This window comes from Hypanus sabinus, chromosome 18, assembly GCF_030144855.1.
Source record: "Hypanus sabinus isolate sHypSab1 chromosome 18, sHypSab1.hap1, whole genome shotgun sequence".
NCBI lineage: Eukaryota > Metazoa > Chordata > Chondrichthyes > Myliobatiformes > Dasyatidae > Hypanus > Hypanus sabinus.
The window spans coordinates 24,408,135-24,430,229 of record NC_082723.1 but is presented as its reverse complement, the minus strand read 5'-3'; the positions used below and the strand labels follow the sequence as shown (position 1 = coordinate 24,430,229).

Here is a 22,095-nt window from a genome sequence, read left to right as displayed (position 1 = left end):
ATTGGAAAATGATTACCAATGCATCCGCAATTTCCTGAGCCACCTCTTTTAGAACCCTCGGATGCAGACCATCTGGACCTGGGGATTTATTAGCCTTCAGTCCTACCAGTCTACTCATCACAGTTTCTTTCCTAATGTCAATCTGTCTCAATTCCTCTGATATCTTATGACCCTGGCCCATCCATACATCTGGGAGATTGCTTGTGTCCTCCCTGGTGAAGACAGATCTAAAGTACGCATTAAATTCTGTTGCCGTTTCCCTGTTTCCCATAACAATTTCTCCCAATTCATTCTTCAAGGGGCCAACATTGTTCTTAACTATCTTCTTTCTCTTCACATAGCTAAAAAAGCTTTTGCTATCCCCTTTTATATTCCTGGCTAGACTGAGCTCATACCTGATTTTTTCTCTCCGTATTGCTTTTTTAGTTAAGATCTGCTGCTCCTTAAAACTTTCCCAATCATCTGTATTCCCACTCATCTTAGCCCTGTCATACTTCTTTTTCTTTAATGCTATAAAATCTCTGACTTCCTTTGTCAACCACTGTGGCCCCTTCCCCCTCTTTGAATCCTTCCTTCTCATTGGAATGAACTGCTTTTGCATCTTTTGTATTATGCCCAAGAATATCTGCCACTGCTGATCCACTGTCTTACCTGCCAGGGCATCCGCCCATTTAACTTTGGCCAGCTCTTCCCTCATGGCTCCGTAGTCTCCTTTATTTAATTGCAACACTCTGATCTGCCCTTATCCCTCTCAAATTGTAGATAAAAACTTATCATGTTATGATCACTACTTCCTAATGGCTCCTTTACTTCAAGATCACTTATCAATTCCTGTTCATTGCACATCACCAAGTCCAAAATAGCCTCGTTCCTGGTTGGCTCAAGCACAAGCTGTTCCAAAAATACATCCCTTAGACACTCCACAAACTCCCTATCCTGGGGTCCAGCACCTACCTGATTCTCCCAGTTCATCTGCATCTTGAAATCTCCCATAATGACTACATTACCTTTAGCACATGCCAATGTTAACTCCCTAATCAACTTGTACCCAATATCCACGCTACTGTTTGGGGGCCTGTACACAACACCCATTAGGGTCTTTTTACCCTTGCTGTTCCTCAGCTCAATCCACACAGACTCTACTTCCCCTGTTCCCAAGTCACCTCTTGCTAAGGACTGAATCTCATTCCTTACCAACAGGGCCACCCCACCCCCTCTTCCCATATTTCTGTCTCTACGATAGCACGTATACCCTGGTACACTCAATTCCCAGGCCTGATACACATTATGTATCTGAAAAAAAAATTGGTAACCTCTTTAATATTACTGGTCAGCTTGCTTTCATATTCCATCTTTACCTTCTTACTGACTTTTTTAGTCTTTTAGTTTTTGTTGGTTTTTAAAAACCTTCCAATCCTCTAACTTTCCACTAATTTTTGCTCTATTGTATACCCTCTTTTTGGCTTTTATGTTGGTTTTGACTTCTATTGTTACCTACAGTTGTGTCATATTTTTCAAATACTTCTTCCTCTTTTGGAATGTATATATTCTGTGCCTTCTGAATTGCTTCCAGAAATTCCAGCCGTTGGATCTCTGTCATCATCCCTGCCAGTGTTCTTTTCCAATCAATTTTGGTCAACTCCTCTCTTATGCCTCTGCAATTCCTTTTACTCCAGGGTGAACTCAATCATATTATGATACTTGCCCCTTTTATCTTAAGCTCTCTAATCAATTCCAGTTCAATGCACAACACCCAATCTGGAATAGCTGGTCCCTAGTAGACTCAACCTCGAGCTGCTCTAAAAGGCCATTTTGTAGGCACTCTAGAAATTCCCCCTTCTGAAATTCAGCACCAAACTGACTTTCTCAATCTACCTGCATATTGAAATTCCACATTGACTATTGTAATATTATCCTTTTGGCATGCATTTTCTATCTCCTTTTGTAATTTGTAGACCACATTCTTACTAATGTTATGGGGGGTGGGGGGGGGGTAGTTCTGTGTACTACTCCCATCATGCATGGTCTTATTACTGTAGTTCCTTAGCTCTATCTACAAATGATTCAACACCTTCTGAACCTATGTCACTTCTTTCTGTTGATTGGATTTCATTTTTTTTATACCAACAGAGCGAGTCTGCCCCATCTGCCTTCCTGCTTGTCCTTTCAATACAATGTGCATCCTTGGACCTTAAGCTCCCAGCTATAATCTTTCAGCCATGATTCAGTGTTGTCTACATCATGCCTGCTAATCTGCAACAGTGCTACAAGTTCATCTACCTTACTCCGTATTCAAATATAACATCCAGTCCTGTATTCACCCTTTTAAGTCTTGTCTGCCTTTTACGTTACAACTCATCCAGTTGACTACAATTTTGCCCCAACCAACAACTCTCCTGAAAACAAATAAATACGCAAAATGCTGGCAGAACTCAGCAGGCCAGACAGCATCTATGGAGGAACCCTCCTGATGAAGGGTTTTGGCCCGAAACGTCGTCATTACCTCCTCCCATAGATGCTGTCTGGCCTGCTGAGTTCTGCCAGCATTTTGTGTTTTTATTTATTTCCAGCATCTGCAGATTCTCTCGTGTCTCCTGAAAACTCATTGCTTCTATTTGTAAACCATCTACCTCGTTTTCAGCACTAACATCCACCTTTCCTGTGATAATTCTTGCATTGAAATATAGGCAACTCAGACACTAGTTGCATCTTGCTCAACTCCTTGTAGTTCACCTACATTCTTGGCTATGTAAGTACTGACAAAGTGTGACACTAATACTGTCTGGGGCATTGGAGTTCATTTCCAGAATCCTGTGTAAGGATTTGTACATACTCCCTGAGAATGCGTGGGTTTCCTTTGGGTGCTCCAATTTCCTCCCACAGTCCAAAGACATATCAGTTAGTAGGTTAATTGGTCATTTCTCATTGTAAGTTGTCAGGTGAGTTAAGAAGGTGGGTTGCTATGTGATGTGGATTGTTGGGTCTATTCCACACTGTATGAAAGTTCAAAGTAAATTTATTATTAAAGTACATATATGCCAGCAAATACAACCCTGAATTCTTGTGGGCATCATCAGTAAATCCAAGAAATATAATCAATGAAAGACTGTACCCAGCAGTACGGACAAGCGACCAACGTGCAAAAGACACAGGTTGTGCAAATACAAAATAAAAGAAAGAAATAATAAATAAATGAGCAATAAATATTGAGGAAACAAGATGAAGAGGATGTTTTCTTTGGTGGGGGAGTCTAAGGCCAGAGGGCGCCGCCTCAAAAAGGAGGGACGTCCTTTTAAAACAATGACTGAGGAAGAATTTCTTCAGCCAGAGGAATCTGTGGAATTTGTTGCCCAGGCAGCCTGGAGGGCAAGTGATTCGATATATTGGGCTGATAGATTCTTGATTAGTCGGGGGCATGAGGGAATACAGGGAGAAGGCAGAAGATTTGGGGCAGAGAGGGATCAGCCATTATGAAATGGTGGAGCAGACTCAATGGGCCAAATAGTGTAATTCTGCTTCTAAATCTTATGGTTTTATCGTTCAAGAATCCTTGAAAGTGACTCCACAGGTTGTGGAATAGTGCAGTTATCCCCTTTGGTTCAAAAGCCTGATGATCGCGGGATAATAACTTTCTGAACCTGGTGGGTATGTCTAGAGGCTCTTCTGATGCTTTCTTCTTGATGGCAGCAACAAGAAGAGGGCATGGCCTGGGTGGGTTATCTCCAAGTAGATAAATTAAAGATAACATGCCGTAACAGCTCCAAAATACCCTGTCAGTGGGCTTCAAAACATTGCACTCCTTTTTTAAAATTTAAGTGAAGATCTAAGTACCTGAACTGTGAATAGATTCAGATACATTGAGATGTTCTGTTGTAAATTCTGCTTTTATTTGCACTTAGAGAGCTAAATTCTTAATCTAGATTCCCATCTGTTGTTGTCTCAGTTAATTGTCTGTTAATCTTTCACTAAGTAAGTGAAAATGAAGACTGAGGTATTTGGAACCTTGGTATCCTGTAGATTTTTAACTTTTTGATTCAGTATTGTGTTTTTCGCAATTACCAAATAGTGTGAGTGCCACTGCTAAAATTAAGGAATTTTGTGTAATTAAATATAAAAACTTTGGAACCTGAATACAGCTTGATTCAGTTACTGTAACAACAAACTATCAGAATGACATTAAAGCCTATCTGGTTCACTAGTATCTTCATGGAAAGAAAAGCCATGGTTACCTGGTCTGGCCGATTAGTGACTCTGGGCCTCACCAATGTGTTTGACTACTAACTCCTCCCTTTCGTGGCACTTAGGGATACACATTAATGTTGTGACTACCCACATATTTTAATGAATAAAACTAAAGTTGATTGCCTTTGTCCATCTGCTATGTGACTCTCCTAAGAATTATGGAAACTTGCAATACTGAAGAGCGTCATGTGGATCACAAACAGGAAAAAATCTGTGGATGATGGTGAGTCCCGATGAAGGGTCTTGGCCTGAAACGTCGGCTGTTTGCTCTTTTCCATAGATGCTGCCAGTGCTGCTGAGTTCCTCCAGCATTTTGTGTGTGTTCCAGGGTCATAGGGATTATTATCATCTTCAGAGAATCGGCATCAGGTTTAATATCACTGACATATGACGCTGACAAACTTGTTGTTTTGTGTAGCAGTGCAATGCAATACATAAAAGAACTCCAATTATGATTTAAAATAATTAAATTAAATAGGTAGTGCAAAAAGCGAGTAATAATAGTGTGATAGTGTTCATAGGTTGGTCATTATAACTAAACTCAATCTCTCGATTGGTTTCATTATTTATCACAAACTGCAGTACTTTCCTTTCCACGTTCTATCCCATGTCAGGTGCTGTTCACCCATCACGCCTGCTGGATTACTCTCCTAATTCTCTTCCTCTTTTTAAGTTTATTTCAGTTTTACTTTAATACCTTCTCCATGTATACAAATACCTCTTCAACAATTCCCTCTCCCATTATGTCCCAAAAACTGCTCATTACTCTCAAATCCAATCATGCTTAATTATCATTCAAAACTGTACATAGACACAGCTGAACAAGGCAGTGTTCCTTTGGGGCCAAGATGTAAAAATATAAAATTAGCGAGTAACATAATTCAAAATATCGAACAAAGAAACATATTCACTCAAAAAAAAACATAGTCCAAGACCCTGAGCAGCAACATCTAGCAATTGACGGTCCTGTCGCCCAGCAGTTTCAGATGCATGTATCCAGCCTGTCATTCCACCCCCACTGCTTGAATACAGGACGGCAGCACTTACGGGCAAGGTCAAACTCAGACCAGCCGAGCTCAAACACGCTGTAGCTCTTCCGCATCTCTTACGTTGCCTGCAGCAGCTGGCAAGCCCAAGTCTTGAGGCCAAGTTTTCACGGCAACTGGGGCTACACAGTTCAGTACTCAGTAGTACACTACTCTGACATTTTATGCATTCTTACTGTGTTTCCGTACCTCCCCACTCTCACTTTTTACACTTTGCTCTGAAATTTCTCTGCCTTTTCAACTGCCTCTATTCCAGTAACATGGTCCATAAAGCCCACTACTTTGTCCAAATAGCATTAGGACACGGACTGTTAGGATGGGAAACAGCTTCTTCCCCCAGACCACTGAACTCTCTGCCACCACCCAGGTGTCACCACATATGAAGCGTCAGGAGCATTATACTCTTTACTTTTTAAACTTGTGTCGCATCTGCACCTTATGCTAAATGTCAATCTTCTGGAATATATTTTATTATTTGTCAATTTATTTGTGGTAATATTACTTTATGTGTTGTGTGTGTGAGTTATATGTACCATATTGTGCGCCTTGGTCCGGAGGAGCATTGTTTCATTTGGTGGTATACATCTATACAGTTGAATGACAAAGTGGAACTTGAAATTTCAGTTAATTCCCAATTTCTTTAAGCGGTTTAAGTGTGTTGTTTAACTGGCCAAAGAAATAAAAAAAAAATTCACTACTCAATGCTTTAACAAGAGTTCAAAATAGATTTAATAATTTTATTCTAAGAATGTTGTTTAAATTTAAAGTGTCCCTTTATCTAAAGTGCGCAATACTCCACATATGCTTGACTGGTGATGAAATGTTTGTTGATTTCAGTGGGATTTAAGGTCATTTTCTCCAAAGCCACCCTAGGTCACAAATCAGGGTTGATGACACCTTGAACAGAATGACGAACAGCAAGAATTTGAAGCCAGATGCCTGAATGCCTCCATTTACTGTGTAATGGTTGTTACTGACATTACCTCCCTTTGACCCTTTGAAGGTATTGTCTCTTTCCCCAAAAGCAGTAATGGAGCAGATTCTGTGATCATTCAAGTGTCTGTAACACCAATAATTTCTCATGAGTATTGAATCATTCTCACATTTGTACACTAAATATATTATTGTAGTTATTTGTTGATTGATTGAGATACAGTGAGGAATAGGCCTGTCCGGCCCTTCGAGGCTCACTGCCCAGCAATCCCGATTTAACCCTAGCCTAATTACAGGACAATTTACAATAACCAATTAACCTATTAACTGGTGTGCCTTTGGACTATGAGAGGAAACTTTAGCACCCACATGGTCACGAGGAGAACATATAAACTGATTACAGGCAGCAGCAGGAATTGAACCCTGGTCACTGGTACTGCAAAGCATTGTACTAACCACTACACTACCAAGCCACCCCATGTTATGTTTTATGTAACTGATCATTATTTTGCCATAATTAAGAAATTGCAAATTTTCTGGGGAAAGTGATAGGCTGGGCAAGCAAATACAGAACAGTCTAAAAATATCATGATTTGTAGCTTGGCATATCACGAAAGAAAAATGTAAAACCAAATCATTGTTTATCAGTTGTGTTGTAAATGCAGCACTCCCTGGTCATAATAATTCAAAGTGGAAGAAAACCTTTGGACCATGGTTAGAGGTTGCAAGGGTAACACATCGATTAAAGTGACTGGCTTTTAAAAGTTGACATGGAGGTTGCATGGGAAGCAGAGATTTAGGGCTGCTCCTACCAGGCACTGAAACTGCAGTGCCCGACTAGAATTAAACCAGCAGTTGCTGGCAGCTTCAGAAGTGCTGAGTAGCATGACACATGGCCTTGGAGGGCTTTCAAAGCAAGGACAGTGCACTAAGGCACATAAAGCTGATGGAGCTTGGCAAGGGCTGAGAGTAATGAGGGCGAGGACGCTAGCCTTAGTGTTCTGAATGACTTATGTGTGTGGATGAAAACCATTGGAGGATGGAAAAGCTGATAAAGATGTGGATTAACGTTTTGGCAGCCAGGTTGGAGCTGCCCTTGGTTTAACTAGTTCATTTCCGATTGATTGCAACATATTGCTCGGGTTAGGTGTAATTTTTAACTGACGGTAGATTACCGGTAAGACTCCGCTAGTTTCATCTCAGTTTTTTTTCCAATGGGTCCATAGCTTGTGAGTTACCAGAACAGCCTTCAAGCATCTGTTAAAATCAAAATGGAAGCTTTCTAACAATTAAATAATATGAGCCATTTTAACTACCTATCTGCCAGATTTCCACTGGGGAAAATGGAGGTAAAAATCCATTGGCCAGGAATTTTTACACAGTTATTATTCAGTTATTTTTTTTCCCCTGGTCTCTAACTATAGGAAACTAAATCATCTAATCCCATTTGCTGGTTATGAACTTCATTGTTCCCTTGAGCAACACACACCTGACTTACTGAGTTCCTCCAGCCTTTTTTTTTTGTGTGTGTGTTGCTCAAGGTTTCCAGCATCTGCAGAATCCCCTGTGTTTATTCATTATTCTTTGTTAAAGGTGCCTGCTTGGTTGGCCACAATGCTTAAATGGTAATTAATAGAAGATCTTGTCTTTATCTAAACTTCACTTGCATGTCACCCTAGGTTTTGCTGATCTGAGTTGAGTCAAAGATCCCAATATTTCAAATGTAGAATTTTTATCCCGTGGTTCAGTTTCTAGGTATCATTGTTTCTTCAAAGTAAATTTATTATCCAAGCACCCACGTTGTCACAGATGTACCACACTGATTCTCATTTTCGTGTAGGTATTCACAGTAGAACCAAGGAATACAATAGAATCAATGAAAAAAGACACACAAAGACTGGCAAATAATCTGCAAAAGAAGACACTGCAAGAACTAATAATAGTTATTAAGTAATACTGATAACATGAGTTGTAGAGTCCTTGAAAATGAGTCTATAGGTTGTGGTATCAGTTCAAAGTTGAGGTGAGTGAAGTTATCCACACTGTTTCTTCCTTGAGCCATAACTGTGCAGAAGGAGGCAATTTGGCCCTTAATTTCATGTGGGCACTCTGTAGTTATTTAGTCAGTTCCATTCACCCCTCTTCCTGTGTTCCTGCAACTTTATTTTTTAAGTTTCTACCTGATTTTTGTTTTGAAGTTCTTGATTAAATTGAGATGATTGCAATCTTTGTAATCTAATGCATTATTCCATTCCCTCAAAACATGCTTTCCTTATGGTTGAGCATTTGATCACTCACTGAAGAGGTGTTAGCTTCTATTTACATAATGGTGATATCCGGGTCACTGAAATCCGCGTCGGACAGCAGCAGGCGTATGTCCTTGGGCAGCTGCTCTAGGAATGCCTGCTCAAACATGAGGCAGGATGTGTGTCCGTTGGCCACAGACAACATCTCATTCATTAAAGCCGATGGCGGTCTGTCTCCCAAGCCATCCAGGTGCAGTAAACGGGCAGCTCGCTGGCGCCGTGAGAGTCCGACAGTCCTTAGGAGCAGGGCTTTGAATTCCGTGTACTTGCTGTCCGCCGGGGGAGACTGTATGAACTTCGCAACCTGGGCCGCTGTGTCCTGGTCGAGGGAGCTCACCACGTAGCAGTAACGGGTGTCCTCTGAGGTTATCTGCTGAACGTGGAATTGGGCTTCTGCTTGCTGGAACCATAGGTGAGGTCGCAGCGTCCAGAAGCTTGGCAGTTTCAACGAAACCGCATGAACAGATGCAGCGTCGGTCATCTCCGGTCCAAAAATCGTTTGGACCGTCAGGGTCACCAATTGTAGTGGTGTGCTACACGCAGCGCTAAAATAACGACACGGAGTCGGTAAGCTGCAGTCAAAGAGAATTTTATTCGAACTTCACAGCCTTGCTTTTCAAGCCTCCCTCATCCCGCCCTCCCCGGGCGCGGACGCTCCAAGAGACACGTACTCACAAACCCCCGCAGGCTTTTCTCCCTTTGTTGCGGACCTGGCCTTTGTGCCCGCACACTGGCTAATTGTGAGCCGGTTCGAGTGTGCTAGGAAGTGGGTCGCCACAATATCCATGTCTGTGGGGCAACCACAAAACTTTGATCACCTCATATCACTTTAATGCTTCCTGGGCCGCCTTTCATTCTTTTTACGTGGTCTCCTCATCCTTTTGATTATTCTGATATTCTGCACATGGTTCCACTGTTTCTTTATTCCGCCATGGTTTCCATGCCATTGGAATCAGTTGGTTGATTTGTGAAGTATTGTGTGCTTCTTGGAGTGCAACATTAAGTACACATTTAACAAATACACGCACAGGCATCTTCGCTCTGTAATAGATCAACGGAACGAAGACAATCATCCTCGATCTCGAGGGATAGCCACGACGAAAATGACGATTCCTTCTTCACTTTGCCCTGATGACAGTAGTACAACGTGCGGTGGCATCGGTTTTGCTCTCCAGAGCACCAACTTCCATTCTTTTAAAAGTCTTTCCAAACCCTTTGGTCAACAACGGGTAGTCAAAATTGCTCAATGCATCACCAGCACCAGCCTACCTGCCATCAAGGGCATATATACAGAAAGGTGCTGGCAAAGGGCCAGTGACACCATGAAGGATCCCGACCATTTTGCTCATGAAATGTTTGTCTCATACCCATCAGGGAGGAGTTTACATAGCGTCTATGTTCAGGATCACCAGACTCAAAAGCAGTTAATTTCCTCAAGCAGTAAGGCTGATCAGCACTTCCTCCTTCTACACCCCCAATAACTTTATCACTCACTCTCAGAGTCACTTTATGTACAGACACTCCTATGCCTGGGGTCACTTTATGGACATACACTAAATCTGTGTATATGATCTGTCTTGCTTATTTATATTTATTTGTGTTTTTATATTTTGTATTTTTTATTTCTTTGTGCTGTGTCAGATCCAGAGTAATAATTAATTTGTTCTCTTTTCCACGTGTGTACTGGAAATGACATTACACAATCTTGAATCTCTCTAACCCAGTTATCCACCTAAATTGAACTAGGTAGGACTTTAGTATTTGGAGTCCTTTTACAAGTACTCCTCCATAAAATGCTTGGTGGATGTTGTTAGTAAATAGGCAATATTGTGGATGTGGTTTAATGGATTCCAGTGATAATAATGAAGGGAATGGGGGCAGCTTTTTTAATCACAGTGTACATTTTCATGTTCTTTCCTCATTGCAAGATCCAAACCCCGTTGACAGGCTTACTGCAGGACATTTATGATGGAAATCACTTTTTTGTCATTGGTTTGTTTGCAGAAACTTTTATGGAACATCCAATTGATTTCTTGTGTTTTTTTTTGGTACATAGAGGTTTATTTGCTGTTGTGTCAGAGAGATAATAGAATATCACGACATGGGCTATCCAGAGTACTGTACCATGTGTGACACCTTTATTTTTTTTTCTTTTGTGGCTTTTAAAGAGCCATTTAGGGAACGTGCTAGTGGATATGAAGCTGATCGATTTAAAGGATACTTTACCAGTGGGCTTTATCCCTATTCAAGAAACAGTGGACACACGTAAGTTTTAGTTTTGTGTGTTGGAGACATGGTTAAACAGTATTGAATTTCATCAGATAAAGGCATGTAGCTTAAATGTTTTGAGTTAAAGAAACTTTATCTCTTATTTCATGGTTGTTAAAGCACAATAGAAGTTGTAACTTGCCTTCTCTTACAACTCAAATGGAGGCAGTTGTCTCTTACTCTTTGTAGTGTGTGATGCTTGAAGCAGGGTTTAGTGTAAATTGGATCCTAAACAAAAAATGTGCACTATTTATTTATTCGGCAATACAGCTCTTTGAGCCACACTGCTCAGCGGCCCCTGACAAATTAGTCCTCATGCAGTCAATTCAGGAGGCCATTAGTTGCAGGCCACAGCCTCAGCTCAGTACGGAGATGAGTAAACCTCCTGGAGCATCAAGCTTAACCAACCCATCCCTCGTCTCTGGCTCCGCCACCCTGACCTTTTCAATCTGGCCCAGCGCCTAAATCATCCAAACCTCAGGTTGTTTCTTGCTCTGGGACCCAGGTACTGCTGCTTCAATATGCTCTTGGGCCTGGGCCCCACTGCCTTGATTTGGCTTATACCCAACCTTTCCAATTTGGCCCGATGCTTAAATTAATCAAACCTTGGGTTTTTCCTCACTCCTGGGCCCGGGAGCAGTTTACAGTGATCAATTAACCTACCTGGTACATTTTTGAACTGTAGGAGAAATTAGAAGACTCAGAGAAAACTCGCGCATTTGTTGGGAAGGGCATACAGAAACTTCTTACAGAGGATGCTGAAATTGAACCCTGAGCTCTGATGCCTCAAGCTGTAATAGCGTTGCACTAATTGCTACGCAACCATGAAGCTAACTCATTGATTGTAAAGAGGAGAAACCATCCTGCTGATTTATAGCCATGATAAGTTAGCCATGATAAGCGAACCAGGTGGAGGAAGAGGATAGGTACTGGTGCAGTGAATTGCCTTATTTCATAAATAGTAATGCATTTAAAAAAACACTTGGATGGTTATTTTTGTGTATTATAAGTGCACAGCTGCGTCCATACATCAGGATAATACAACCATCTTTTCAATTTTCCTCAGCTGTTAAATGAATTGTGTTTACATGAACTTAACTGTGAAATGCATCACTGGCACCAGCCTACCCGCCACTAAAGACATGTATATGGAAAGGTGTCGGAAAAAGGCCAGTAATATGATGAAGGAACCCAGTTCATGGATTATTTGTCCCACACCTACCAGGGAAGATGCTGTGCAGCATCTACACCAGGACCAACAGAGTCAAAAGCAGTTACTTCTCCCAAGCAGATCAACACCTCCACCCACTAACTCACGCTCCCTACCGACAATACATCCAGATCAGCCACTCCTCTCCACAGCCCCTCAGCACCTTTCACCCCCCATTCACTGCCATTTTACACTTGTACTCCACATCTCACACCTACACTGACCCAGTCACAATCCGACTGTTTCCATGTGTCCTGCTGCTACCTAGAAAAGTCCCTCTTGCCGAGAATCACTTTGTCATTTTATCATTTCCTGTCAGTCACCTTACGTTCAGATACTGCTGCACCTAGCATCACTTATGTACATAGAATCAGTTCATGTATATAGGCAATGTCCCCTCTACTTTTTTTTTTACAACTGCGTGGACCACTGTTGCTGTGAGCAGGAAATTTTTTCACGGCCTGAAAAATACCATAGGACATAGGAGCAGAATCAGGCCATTCAGCTCTTCTAGTCTGCTCCACCATTTCATCATGGCTGATTTTGGATCCCACTCAACCCCGTACACCTTCTCTCCATATCCTTTGATGCCCTGACCAATCAGGAAACTGTCAACTTCTACTTTATATACACCCATGGATTTGGCCTCCACCGCAGTCTACGGCACAGCATTCTGCAGATGCACTACTCTCTGGCTAAAAAAGTTCCTCCTCAATTTTGAGGCTGTTCCCTCTCCACATCCACCTTATCTAGTCCTTTCAACATTTGGTAGGTTTCAGTGAGATTCCCCCCCCCCCCCCCCCACCCCGCACTCTTCTAAATTCCAGTGAGTACAAGCCCAAAGATGCCATATGGTTAGCCCTTTCATTTCCTGGAATCATCCTTGTGAACTTCCTCTGGACTCTCTCCAATGATAACACATCTTTTCTGAAGTATGGGGCCCAAAACTGTTCACGTTACTCCAAGTGTGGCCTGACTAGTGTCTTATAAAGCCTCAGCTTTATCTCCTTGCTTTTATATTCTATTCCCCTTGAAATAAATGCCAACATTGCTTTTGTCTTCTTTACCACAAACTCAACCTGCAATTAACCTTCTGGGAGTCTTGCAGGAGGACTCCCTCTGTACCTCCAATGTTTGAACCTTCTCCCCATTTAGAAATTAGTTTGCATTATGCAGCACTTTAAATGTTTTTTTGTAATATGCATACTATAACTATTTAGAATGGAAATTGAAAAACACATACTTCTGATTTTATTTACTGATGGAAGTGTAATGAAATACAGTACAATAACAAAACTTTTTCATATTTTGTAAACTTTTTCTCATATGTCTTTATTCCAGTTGCGTGACAACATAGTCTGTGTGTGTGCAGAAGCATTTCAGTTACTGTGCGGCTGCACACAAGCTCAGCTTGGAGGGTACTGTGTATATAATAAGCTAATCTTATGTGTATGCGATCACATCCAACAGTTGCCTGTACGTTGTATTATAGGTTTCCAATTACATTTGTATTTATTATATTTTTTAAAATGCTGCGTCGGATCCGGAGTAACAATCATTTTTTTTCTCCTTTACACTTGTGCACTGAAGAATGACAATAAACAATCTTGAGTCTTGTGCTGTTGAAATTATTTTCTGCAGAGGAGCCAGCTTTCAGGAAGAGAAGATTGTGCATCAAGTTTATTCCTCGTGACTCGACTGAAGCTGCCATTTGTGATGTAAAAATCTTTGGCAAATCCAAGCAGGCTCCCCCACAATATACCTTCATTGGGTAAGTGATCTCATTTTGTGGGTTGAAAAATGCTTGAGCGTAATCTTAGTAAAATAAAGGAAATTTAATTTGTGGCATTTCAATGCTGTAGAATTTGGAAGATGTGGTAGACTGCTTCAAAAGATTAAATTCTATTTGGATGCGGTAACTGTTCTTTTTGGCTTCATTGTTCATTGCTTTGCAAATTGACTTTTTTTAAAACCAATTCAACTTTTAGCAAATAATTCATATTCTGTTTTTTACTAATACAAACAGGCTCAGGGCTTTGCTTTATTTTTTGTTACTTTTTAGCATTATGGCAGGAAGTAGTATTAAATTGCTGTCCAAGAACTTGACAAGTGTAATTGTGGAAATGAAAGGGACTTTTTATTACCATACAGTTTAGTGCGGTATGGGGATATGGGAGAGGAAACATCCACTCTGCATGCTCTCCCAGAGTACAGATAGCAGTGGCTACTGGAGAATGAAAAGGTAACTGTTGAGTTGGAGGATGCGGCTGTGGTTCATACTACATACACTGGTGATTGTCTTCACAATGAGATGAAGGTTGTCCGTGATAACTGACGATACGAGGAAGTGTTTAAATTGGAAAAGCTGTTGCACTGGGACAGTTCCACTCTCTCAACTTTAGAACTCTTGAGTCCAGTGGTACGAGTAGACATCACATCTGTGATATTGCTTGGTCGCAGTGGGTGACCATGCTCTTCGCTCTCCACAGGGTTTTGTAGAACCGCTCTACTGGCCATTGTAGATCTTATCCACCTGTCTACTGGAGCTGACTTTGCATGTTAGGATAGGCATGCCATACCTAGCTACCCTCACCTAGTTTAGCCTGCCTATTAAAGCAGTGTGGCTGCTGTCGTAGTGTAAGTGAGTGGGATATAACAAACTGCTACCTATCCCTGGACACACCATACACCCCACAATGAAGATATTTTGAGTCATTTTGTTAAGGATGACATATGTGCAAGTTCAACATAGTGATAGAAGAAACTTTGGAAGCCTTGTATTATTGATGGAGGGTAATGGGAAGACCACGGTTGGGTTTCAATTCCTGCCGCTGCCTGTAAGAAGTTTATACATTCTCCCTGTGACTGCATGGGTTTCCTTCAGGTGCCTTGGTTTCCTCCCACATTCCAAAGATGTATGTTTATGATTAGTGAGTTGTGAGCATGTTATGTGCTGCCCAGCACAATGCTCGCTGATTTGATTTGACACAAAAGACACATTTCACCTTGTGTGTTGATATACATGTGACAACTAACAGTAACTGTCATTCTTTATCCCATGCTGTTAATAAAAGCAATGGAGAGAATGGAACTCCTTCAGCCCATCATTGTCTAATCCTCTGTTTACTACAGATGGGCTGCTATAAACTGACTAGTTTCAACTTGTTTTTATATATAAATGCAATGCCTTCTTCTCATTGCTACCATTGAGGGGGAAGTACAGGAGCCTGAAGATGCACTCTTAGCATTTCAGGAGTGTTCTTCCTCTCTGCTATCAGATTCTGAATATACAATGAATCCATGAAGACTACTTCACTGTTTTTCCTCTCGTTTTGCACTACTTATTTAATTTGGGTGACAGGATGGGGATACGTCTCTACCAAAGGAGGTGTAAGGTGCTTGTACCCTCCACTAGCCTGCAGGTCACCCTTGGGCAAGGTGTGGCACCTGCTTAGCCTTCTTCCCCTGATCAGAGTCACGTGAAGTCATGGGAGCAGGTGGTGGATGGTTGTATGAGCAACTGGTGCATTTCACAAGTCCTGGTTATGCGACCACTGATGCCAGGCAATCTCTGAAGAGTATTGATAATGACTGGGGTCACCCGTTTTGTAAAGACATTGTCCAGAAGAAGGCAATGGCATACCACTTCTGCAGAAAAATTTGCCAAGACTAATCATGGTCATGGAAAGACCATGTTTGCCTATGTCGTACGACATGGCACATAACAAATGAACAATATATTGCAATGTTCTGTTGCTACAAAACAATAAATTTCATGAAATATGCCAGTGATTTTAAACCTGATTCTAATTCTGATCCATGCACGCAAAATGCTGGAGAACCTCAGCAGTCTAGGCACCATCTATGGAAAAGAGTAAACAGTTGACGTTTTGGGCTGAGATCCTTCATCAGGATAGGTTCTTATAATAAAAGTCTAGCCTTTGTTTTCATTCAGATTCTGATTCTTTTACTATAAGAACCCATCTTAACCTCATCTAGGCATATTACTGGAAAATAAATGCATCCATCACAATTAATCAGTATTTTGAAAGACATCCATTCATCATAGGTAGTCAATATAGATTTGTATAACAAATTAAATCTTACAAAATAATTTGAAGTTATTCTTGAGTAGTTAATAAGGGCCAATGGGGAATGTATTCCTCATTGGCTGTCGTTAACCAAGGAATCAATAAACTGATTTTTGACTTTAGGAGAAGGAAGCTAGAGGTCCATAAGCCTGTCCCTTTTAGAGGATCAGAGCTAGAGAAGGTCAGCAACTTTAATATCCCAGGTTGAATTCCTAGATATTACTACTCCAGATGATCTGTCCTGGCCCAGTATGCAAGAGCAATGGCTAAGAAAGCATGGCAGCATCTCTTCTTCCTTAGGAGTGTCAGAGATTTGGCATGGCATCTAAGACTTTGACAAACTTCTATAGATGTGTAGTGGAGAGTATATTGACTGGCTGCATCAAATGCCTGGTATGGAAACACCAATGCCTTTGAACAGAAAATTCTACACAATGTAGTGGATTGAGCCCAATCCATCACAGGTAAAGCCCTTTCAACCATTGAGCACATCTACATGAAACGCTGTCGTAGGAAAACAACATCCATCATCGGGGTATCACCACTGTCCATGTCATGCTCTTTTCTCACTGCTGCCATCAGGTAGAAGACATAAAAGCCTCAGGACTTGCACCACCGGGTTCAAGAACAGGTACTACCCCTCAGCTATTGGGGAAAACTACACTCAATTTCATTTGCCCCATCATTGAAGTGTTCTCGCAACCAAGGGACTCACTTTCTTCATCTCATGTTCTCGTTATTTATTGCTATTTATTTATATTTGCATTTGCAGTTTGTTGTCTTCTGCACTCTGGTTGATCTTTCATTGATCCTGTTATAGTTTCTATTTTATAGATTTGATGAGTATGCCCACAGGAAAATGTAGGACTCTCAAGAGTCCTATTTGGTGACATTTATGTACTTTGATTTACTAGAATTTACTTAGAACTTTGTTACAAAATCAGCATATGCTGGTAGTGATCAGTAGGTTAGACAATATCAGTGGAAAGTGAAGCAATGTTTCTGGTTGAACACTCCTTGTTGGAGCTGGGAAAGAGAAAATGCTTTGGAGAGGGGTAGATTAAAGGTAGATTGGACAACGTGTGCTTGATGCATTTTTTACTAAAGCTTCTCACAAGGCCCCACACAATAGGCTGCTAAATAAAGTGAAAGCCCATGGGACCAAAGGAGAAATGGTATACTGGATGATGACGGGAAGCAAAAGGTAATGTTTGTACTTTTTGTACCTGGAAACCTGTTGATGCTATATTTCTGTAGAGCTCACTTGTTTTCTGCAGGTTTGTAGTAATTGTTTGGACAACATAAGGGATTAAGCATTTTGTAGAAAACACCAAATTTAATCATGGTTGGTGGTAAGGAAAAAGACTGCAGGCTGCTAGGCAAACTTCTATAGATGTATGGTGGATAGTGTGACTAGCTTCATTACAGCCTGGTGTGGGAACAGCAATGCTTTTGAGCGGAAAATCCTACAAAAGATAGTGGATTTGGTTCATTACATCACAGGTAAAAACCCTCTCAACCATTGAGCAATCTCCATGAAACATTGCCGTAGAAAATCAGCATTCATCATCATAGATCCTTTACCTTCCAGGCCATGCTCTTTTCTCACTCCTGCTATCAGGTAGAAGGTACAAGAGCCTTAGGACTTGCACCACCAGGTTCAAGAACAATTACTACCCCTCAACCATCAGGCTCTTGAACAAAAGGGGATGACTACACTCATTTTACTTCTGGTGTTTCTACAACCAATGGTCTCATTTTAAGGACTCTATGTCTTGTTTTCTTGTTATTTCATGCTCTCTTTATTTATTGCTATTTAATTATATTTGCATTTGCACAGTTTGCTACTCATTAATCCTGTTTATAGTTATTGTTCCATAAATTTGCTAAGTATGCCCACAGAAAAAGAGTTTCAGGGTTATATGTGGTGACATGTTTGTACTCTGATAATAAATTTTACTTTGAACTTTAGATATTATCAACTGAATAAAAAGTGCACAAATGGATTTTAATTTGGAGAGTAATAATTGGTTCAAAGTAAATTTATTATCAAAGTACGTATATGTTCTCACATTCACCCTGAGATTCATTTTCTTGTGGGCATACTCAAATCTCATAATAGAATAATAATCATAACTGAATCAATGAAAGACTGCACCAATTTGGGTATTCGTCCAGTGTACAAAAGACACCAAACTGTGCAAAGGCAAAAATAAAAAAAAAATAATAATAAAAATAAGCAATAAATATTAAGAACATGAAATGAAGACTCCTTAAAATTAGGCTGTGGGTGTGGTGCTTTTCAATAATGAGGCAAGTGAAGTTGAGTGAAGTTATCCCCTTTGGTTCAAGAACCTGATGGCTGAGGGGTAATAATTGTTACTAACCCTGATGGTGTAAGTCCTGAGCCACCTGTACCTTATTCCTGATGGCAGCAGCAAGGAGGGAGCATGTCTTAGATGGTGGGCAAGCCTGATTATGGATGCTGCTTCCTGTGACAACATTTCGTATAGATGTGCTCAGCGATGGGGGGGGGGGGTGCTTTTACCCATGGTGAACTGGGCCATACCCACTAATAAGGCGTAGAAATAGCTGGAGACTGAGAAATGTGTAACAACTGAGAAGCCTCCTGCACACTTGTTTGTAGACCTTGAAGGCAGCAGGGATATTGTTTGTGGATACATTTGTGGTCAGTGGTGTATGTTGTTGTCTATCCACTAATTCCAGCCTATGCAAACGTTATATATCTGTAATTATGGGAGTTGACAACCATGTATTGATGTAATTGGAAGTACCAGCAAAGTTAACTGCCAAATATGATTGGATATGTGGCAAAGACAGCAGGGAATGAAGGAAGGGTGAATGTTCTTTTTAGAAAATAGCCAGCAACTGGCTTTTTGAATGATCTGACCCATAGGTTTCATTACTTTGAAAAAGAGTAAAATGGTCTCTTGGGTGTTTAGGCCACCATTTTTCCCTCGCTCTGTAACAAAATTCAATCTACTGGTCTTAATTTTATGCTTAACTTGGTTGCTGCTTTACTACATTGCAGCATTTATCTCACATAAAAGGTACTTCTGTAGCTTTAAAATACTTTGGAGCAAGTTACTGAAAGTTAATAAATGCTAGTCTTTCTGCTTTCAAGTTTCAAGCTTAGTAAGAAGAATATATAGTAACTAAATCAGTAACAGTGGAAAATATTTAAGTGTAACTCATAAACGGTCCTGCATGGAGGTGTTTAAGAATGTAACAATGGTTGTGTAATTCATGATGGAAGTCTGAGTTTGGCTCATTAATATTGCCTTCTCGCAGTTAAAAATTGGTCTTTGATATTCGCTGGTTGTAGTAACGTTGAATAATTTTAGCCAAGAAATATATCTTCATTAATATATATCTTGCTTCCTAGGGAGTTGAATAATATGGGAATCTGGTACAGAATGGGAAAAGTTCCAAGGACACAAGAAATCCCAACCTCAGCCACAGTGGCGACAACAACAACGTCTGTAGCCCTGACGTCATCTTCACCAACGCCTGCTCCTAACCTTCCCAGGTACTATTTTATAAAATTGGTGGGCGACCTCCACGGATTGATAATTTTATTTTGGGAACTATGTCTTGATGCCTGTCAATTTAAATTCTTCCATTTTTAAAAAAGAATAGCTGTTTTAGGTTGGTTTGCTTTATTTCTAGCAGTAGTAGAAATATGGATTGTTTTGTTTTCCCCTCTTTTTAGGGGTCAACTGGTTTCCTCTAACATTCTGTGGATTGTGAGCTGACTAATGAGCCTAATGCATGATCTGTACACACTGAAGCAGACAGGACAGGAGGTGCTTGAAGTACCCAGCATGTTGAATTGTTTAGAATCAAAATCAGGATTATTGTCACTGGCTTATAAGATAATTGTTGTTTTAGATTGTATATTTAGATGAAGTTTTAGAGAGACAACACCGTACCAGGCCCTTTTGGCCCACTAATCCCTGCCTCCTAATTATACCCGTGTGACCAATTAACCTACTAACCCAAGTGTCTTTGGAATGTGGGAAGAAACCAGAGTACCTGGAGGAAACCCACACGGTCATGGGGAGAATGTTCAGACTCCTTACAGAGAGCGGTGGAATTGAACCCGGGTTGCTTGTGCTGTAATTGTGTTACATGAACTTCTGTGTTACCATGCAGCAGCAGTACAGTGCCAAGTCATAAAATTACTACAGAATCACAAAACAAATGGTCCAAAAAAAAGAATAATGAGGTATTATTATTCATGCTCATGGACTGTTTGGAAATCTGATGGCAGAGGGACAGAAACTGTTTCTGAATTATTGAGTGTGGATCTTCTGGCTCCTGTATCACCACCCTGATGTTACTAATGAGAAGGGGGCATGTTGTGGAGGGTGAGGGTTTATAATGATGGATGCCGACTTGTTGAGGCACCTCCTTGATGTTGGGAAGAGTTGTGCCTTTGATGGAACTGGCTGAGTCTACAACCATATGCAGTTTCTTGCAATCCTGTTCATAGCTATCACCGATTAAAGTTTTGAGCAAGATTGAAATCAACAAGGAGGAGAGCAGAAGGCGAGCAGGTGTTCAGTGCCGTCTGCCCTCTCCCTCTTGCTTGCTGCTGCTGGAGGAAGGTGCAGGAGTCTTGGGTCTTGAACAAGGTTTGGTCGCTGTGGTTTGTGGACTGGACTCCTTTTTAGAGGGCTTCGCAATTTGTGTTATATGTGTTTCTGGTTTCTTGTTACTCCCTTTTTAAAAATTGCTATTTTGCGTGATTTTGACCAGAGTGGACTGGATCTACAGCCTGCAGTGAATGAAAGACACAGTGCTAAATTGAACTGAACTAACCTGAACACTCTGTTTAATATTCTGTGTTATTCGTTCCTTTTTTGCCATTTGCACAATTTGTTCTTTTTTACTTGAACATTGGCTCTTTGATGTTTTCTTTGAATGTGTTCTGTGGTATTTGTTTCGTAGCTGTCTGTGGGAAGAAGAATCTCAGGGTTTTATACTGCATACATATTTTGATAATAAATGTACTTTGAATCTTTGATACAACCATTCAGAATGCTCTTTACTGTACATTAATGGAAATATACCAGAGGTTTTGGTGGCATAACAGATCTCCTCAAACTCCTAATGAAGTAGTAAACACAAAGTGCACTGCAGATGCTGTGGTCAAATCAAGACGTACAAAAAAGCTGGATGAACTCAGCAGGTTGGGCAGCATCCGTTGAAAGAAGCAGTCAATGTTTCGGGTCAAGACCCTTCGTCAGGACTCATCAGGACCCTAATGAAGTAGAGCTGCTGCCATGCCTTCTTCATGATTACAGTTGGCCCTCCTTATCCGTGAGGGATTGGTTCCGAGACCCCTTGCGGATAGCAAAAAACGTGGATGCTTAAGTCCCTTATTCAACCTGTCTCAATGCGGTGGACCTTAGGACCCAGCGGAACCCCAGACCTTATTTAACCTGTCTCCGTGCGGTGGACATTAGGACCCAGTGGAACCCCAGACCTTATTTAACCTGTCTCAGTGCGGTGGACATTAGGACCCGGCAGCAGAGCTCTGAATCCGCAGTGTTTCTGTTCACAAAAATAATCACGATCATAATTGAAAATAAAGTGGAAATAATAAAGTGATCCAGAAAAGGTGAAACGCCATCGGTCATTGTAAAAGCGTTAGGCTACGTCAGTCAACGATAGGAACAATTTTAAAGGATAAAGTGAGAAAGGCTCTGCCCCGATGAAAGCTACAATTATTACTAAGCTTATTGGGTTTTGGGGTTTTGAGGTTTTGATCCTCCACATCAACCAGGCCGGTTGGAGAGTGCACTCGAAAGCGGTCTGTCACTGGCTTGCACTCGGGAACTTCTGTTCCCGAGCCCAGTGCTGAAACATACATTCTTAAGTGTTTTATATGCATAGAAAGGTAAAATATATACTATGTACAAAGACAAACGTTTGACTAACTGACGCTAAATAATACCGGATGTACCTGTTCC

The 22,095-nt window shown here is 40.9% G+C and overlaps 1 protein-coding gene across 8 annotated transcripts in view; it reads left to right on the top strand.

The window, feature by feature from the left end:
* LOC132407418 (multivesicular body subunit 12B-like) overlaps window positions 1–22,095 on the top strand; it is a 334,665-nt gene that overhangs the window by 71,415 nt on the left and 241,155 nt on the right. For all 8 annotated transcript variants that reach the window (XM_059993879.1, XM_059993878.1, XM_059993876.1 and 5 more), the window contains exons 4-6: window positions 10,696–10,792; window positions 13,647–13,776; window positions 19,503–19,646. In XM_059993879.1, the coding sequence (XP_059849862.1) occupies window positions 10,696–10,792; window positions 13,647–13,776; window positions 19,503–19,646 (371 nt within the window). The remainder of the gene's footprint in view (window positions 1–10,695; window positions 10,793–13,646; window positions 13,777–19,502; window positions 19,647–22,095) is intronic.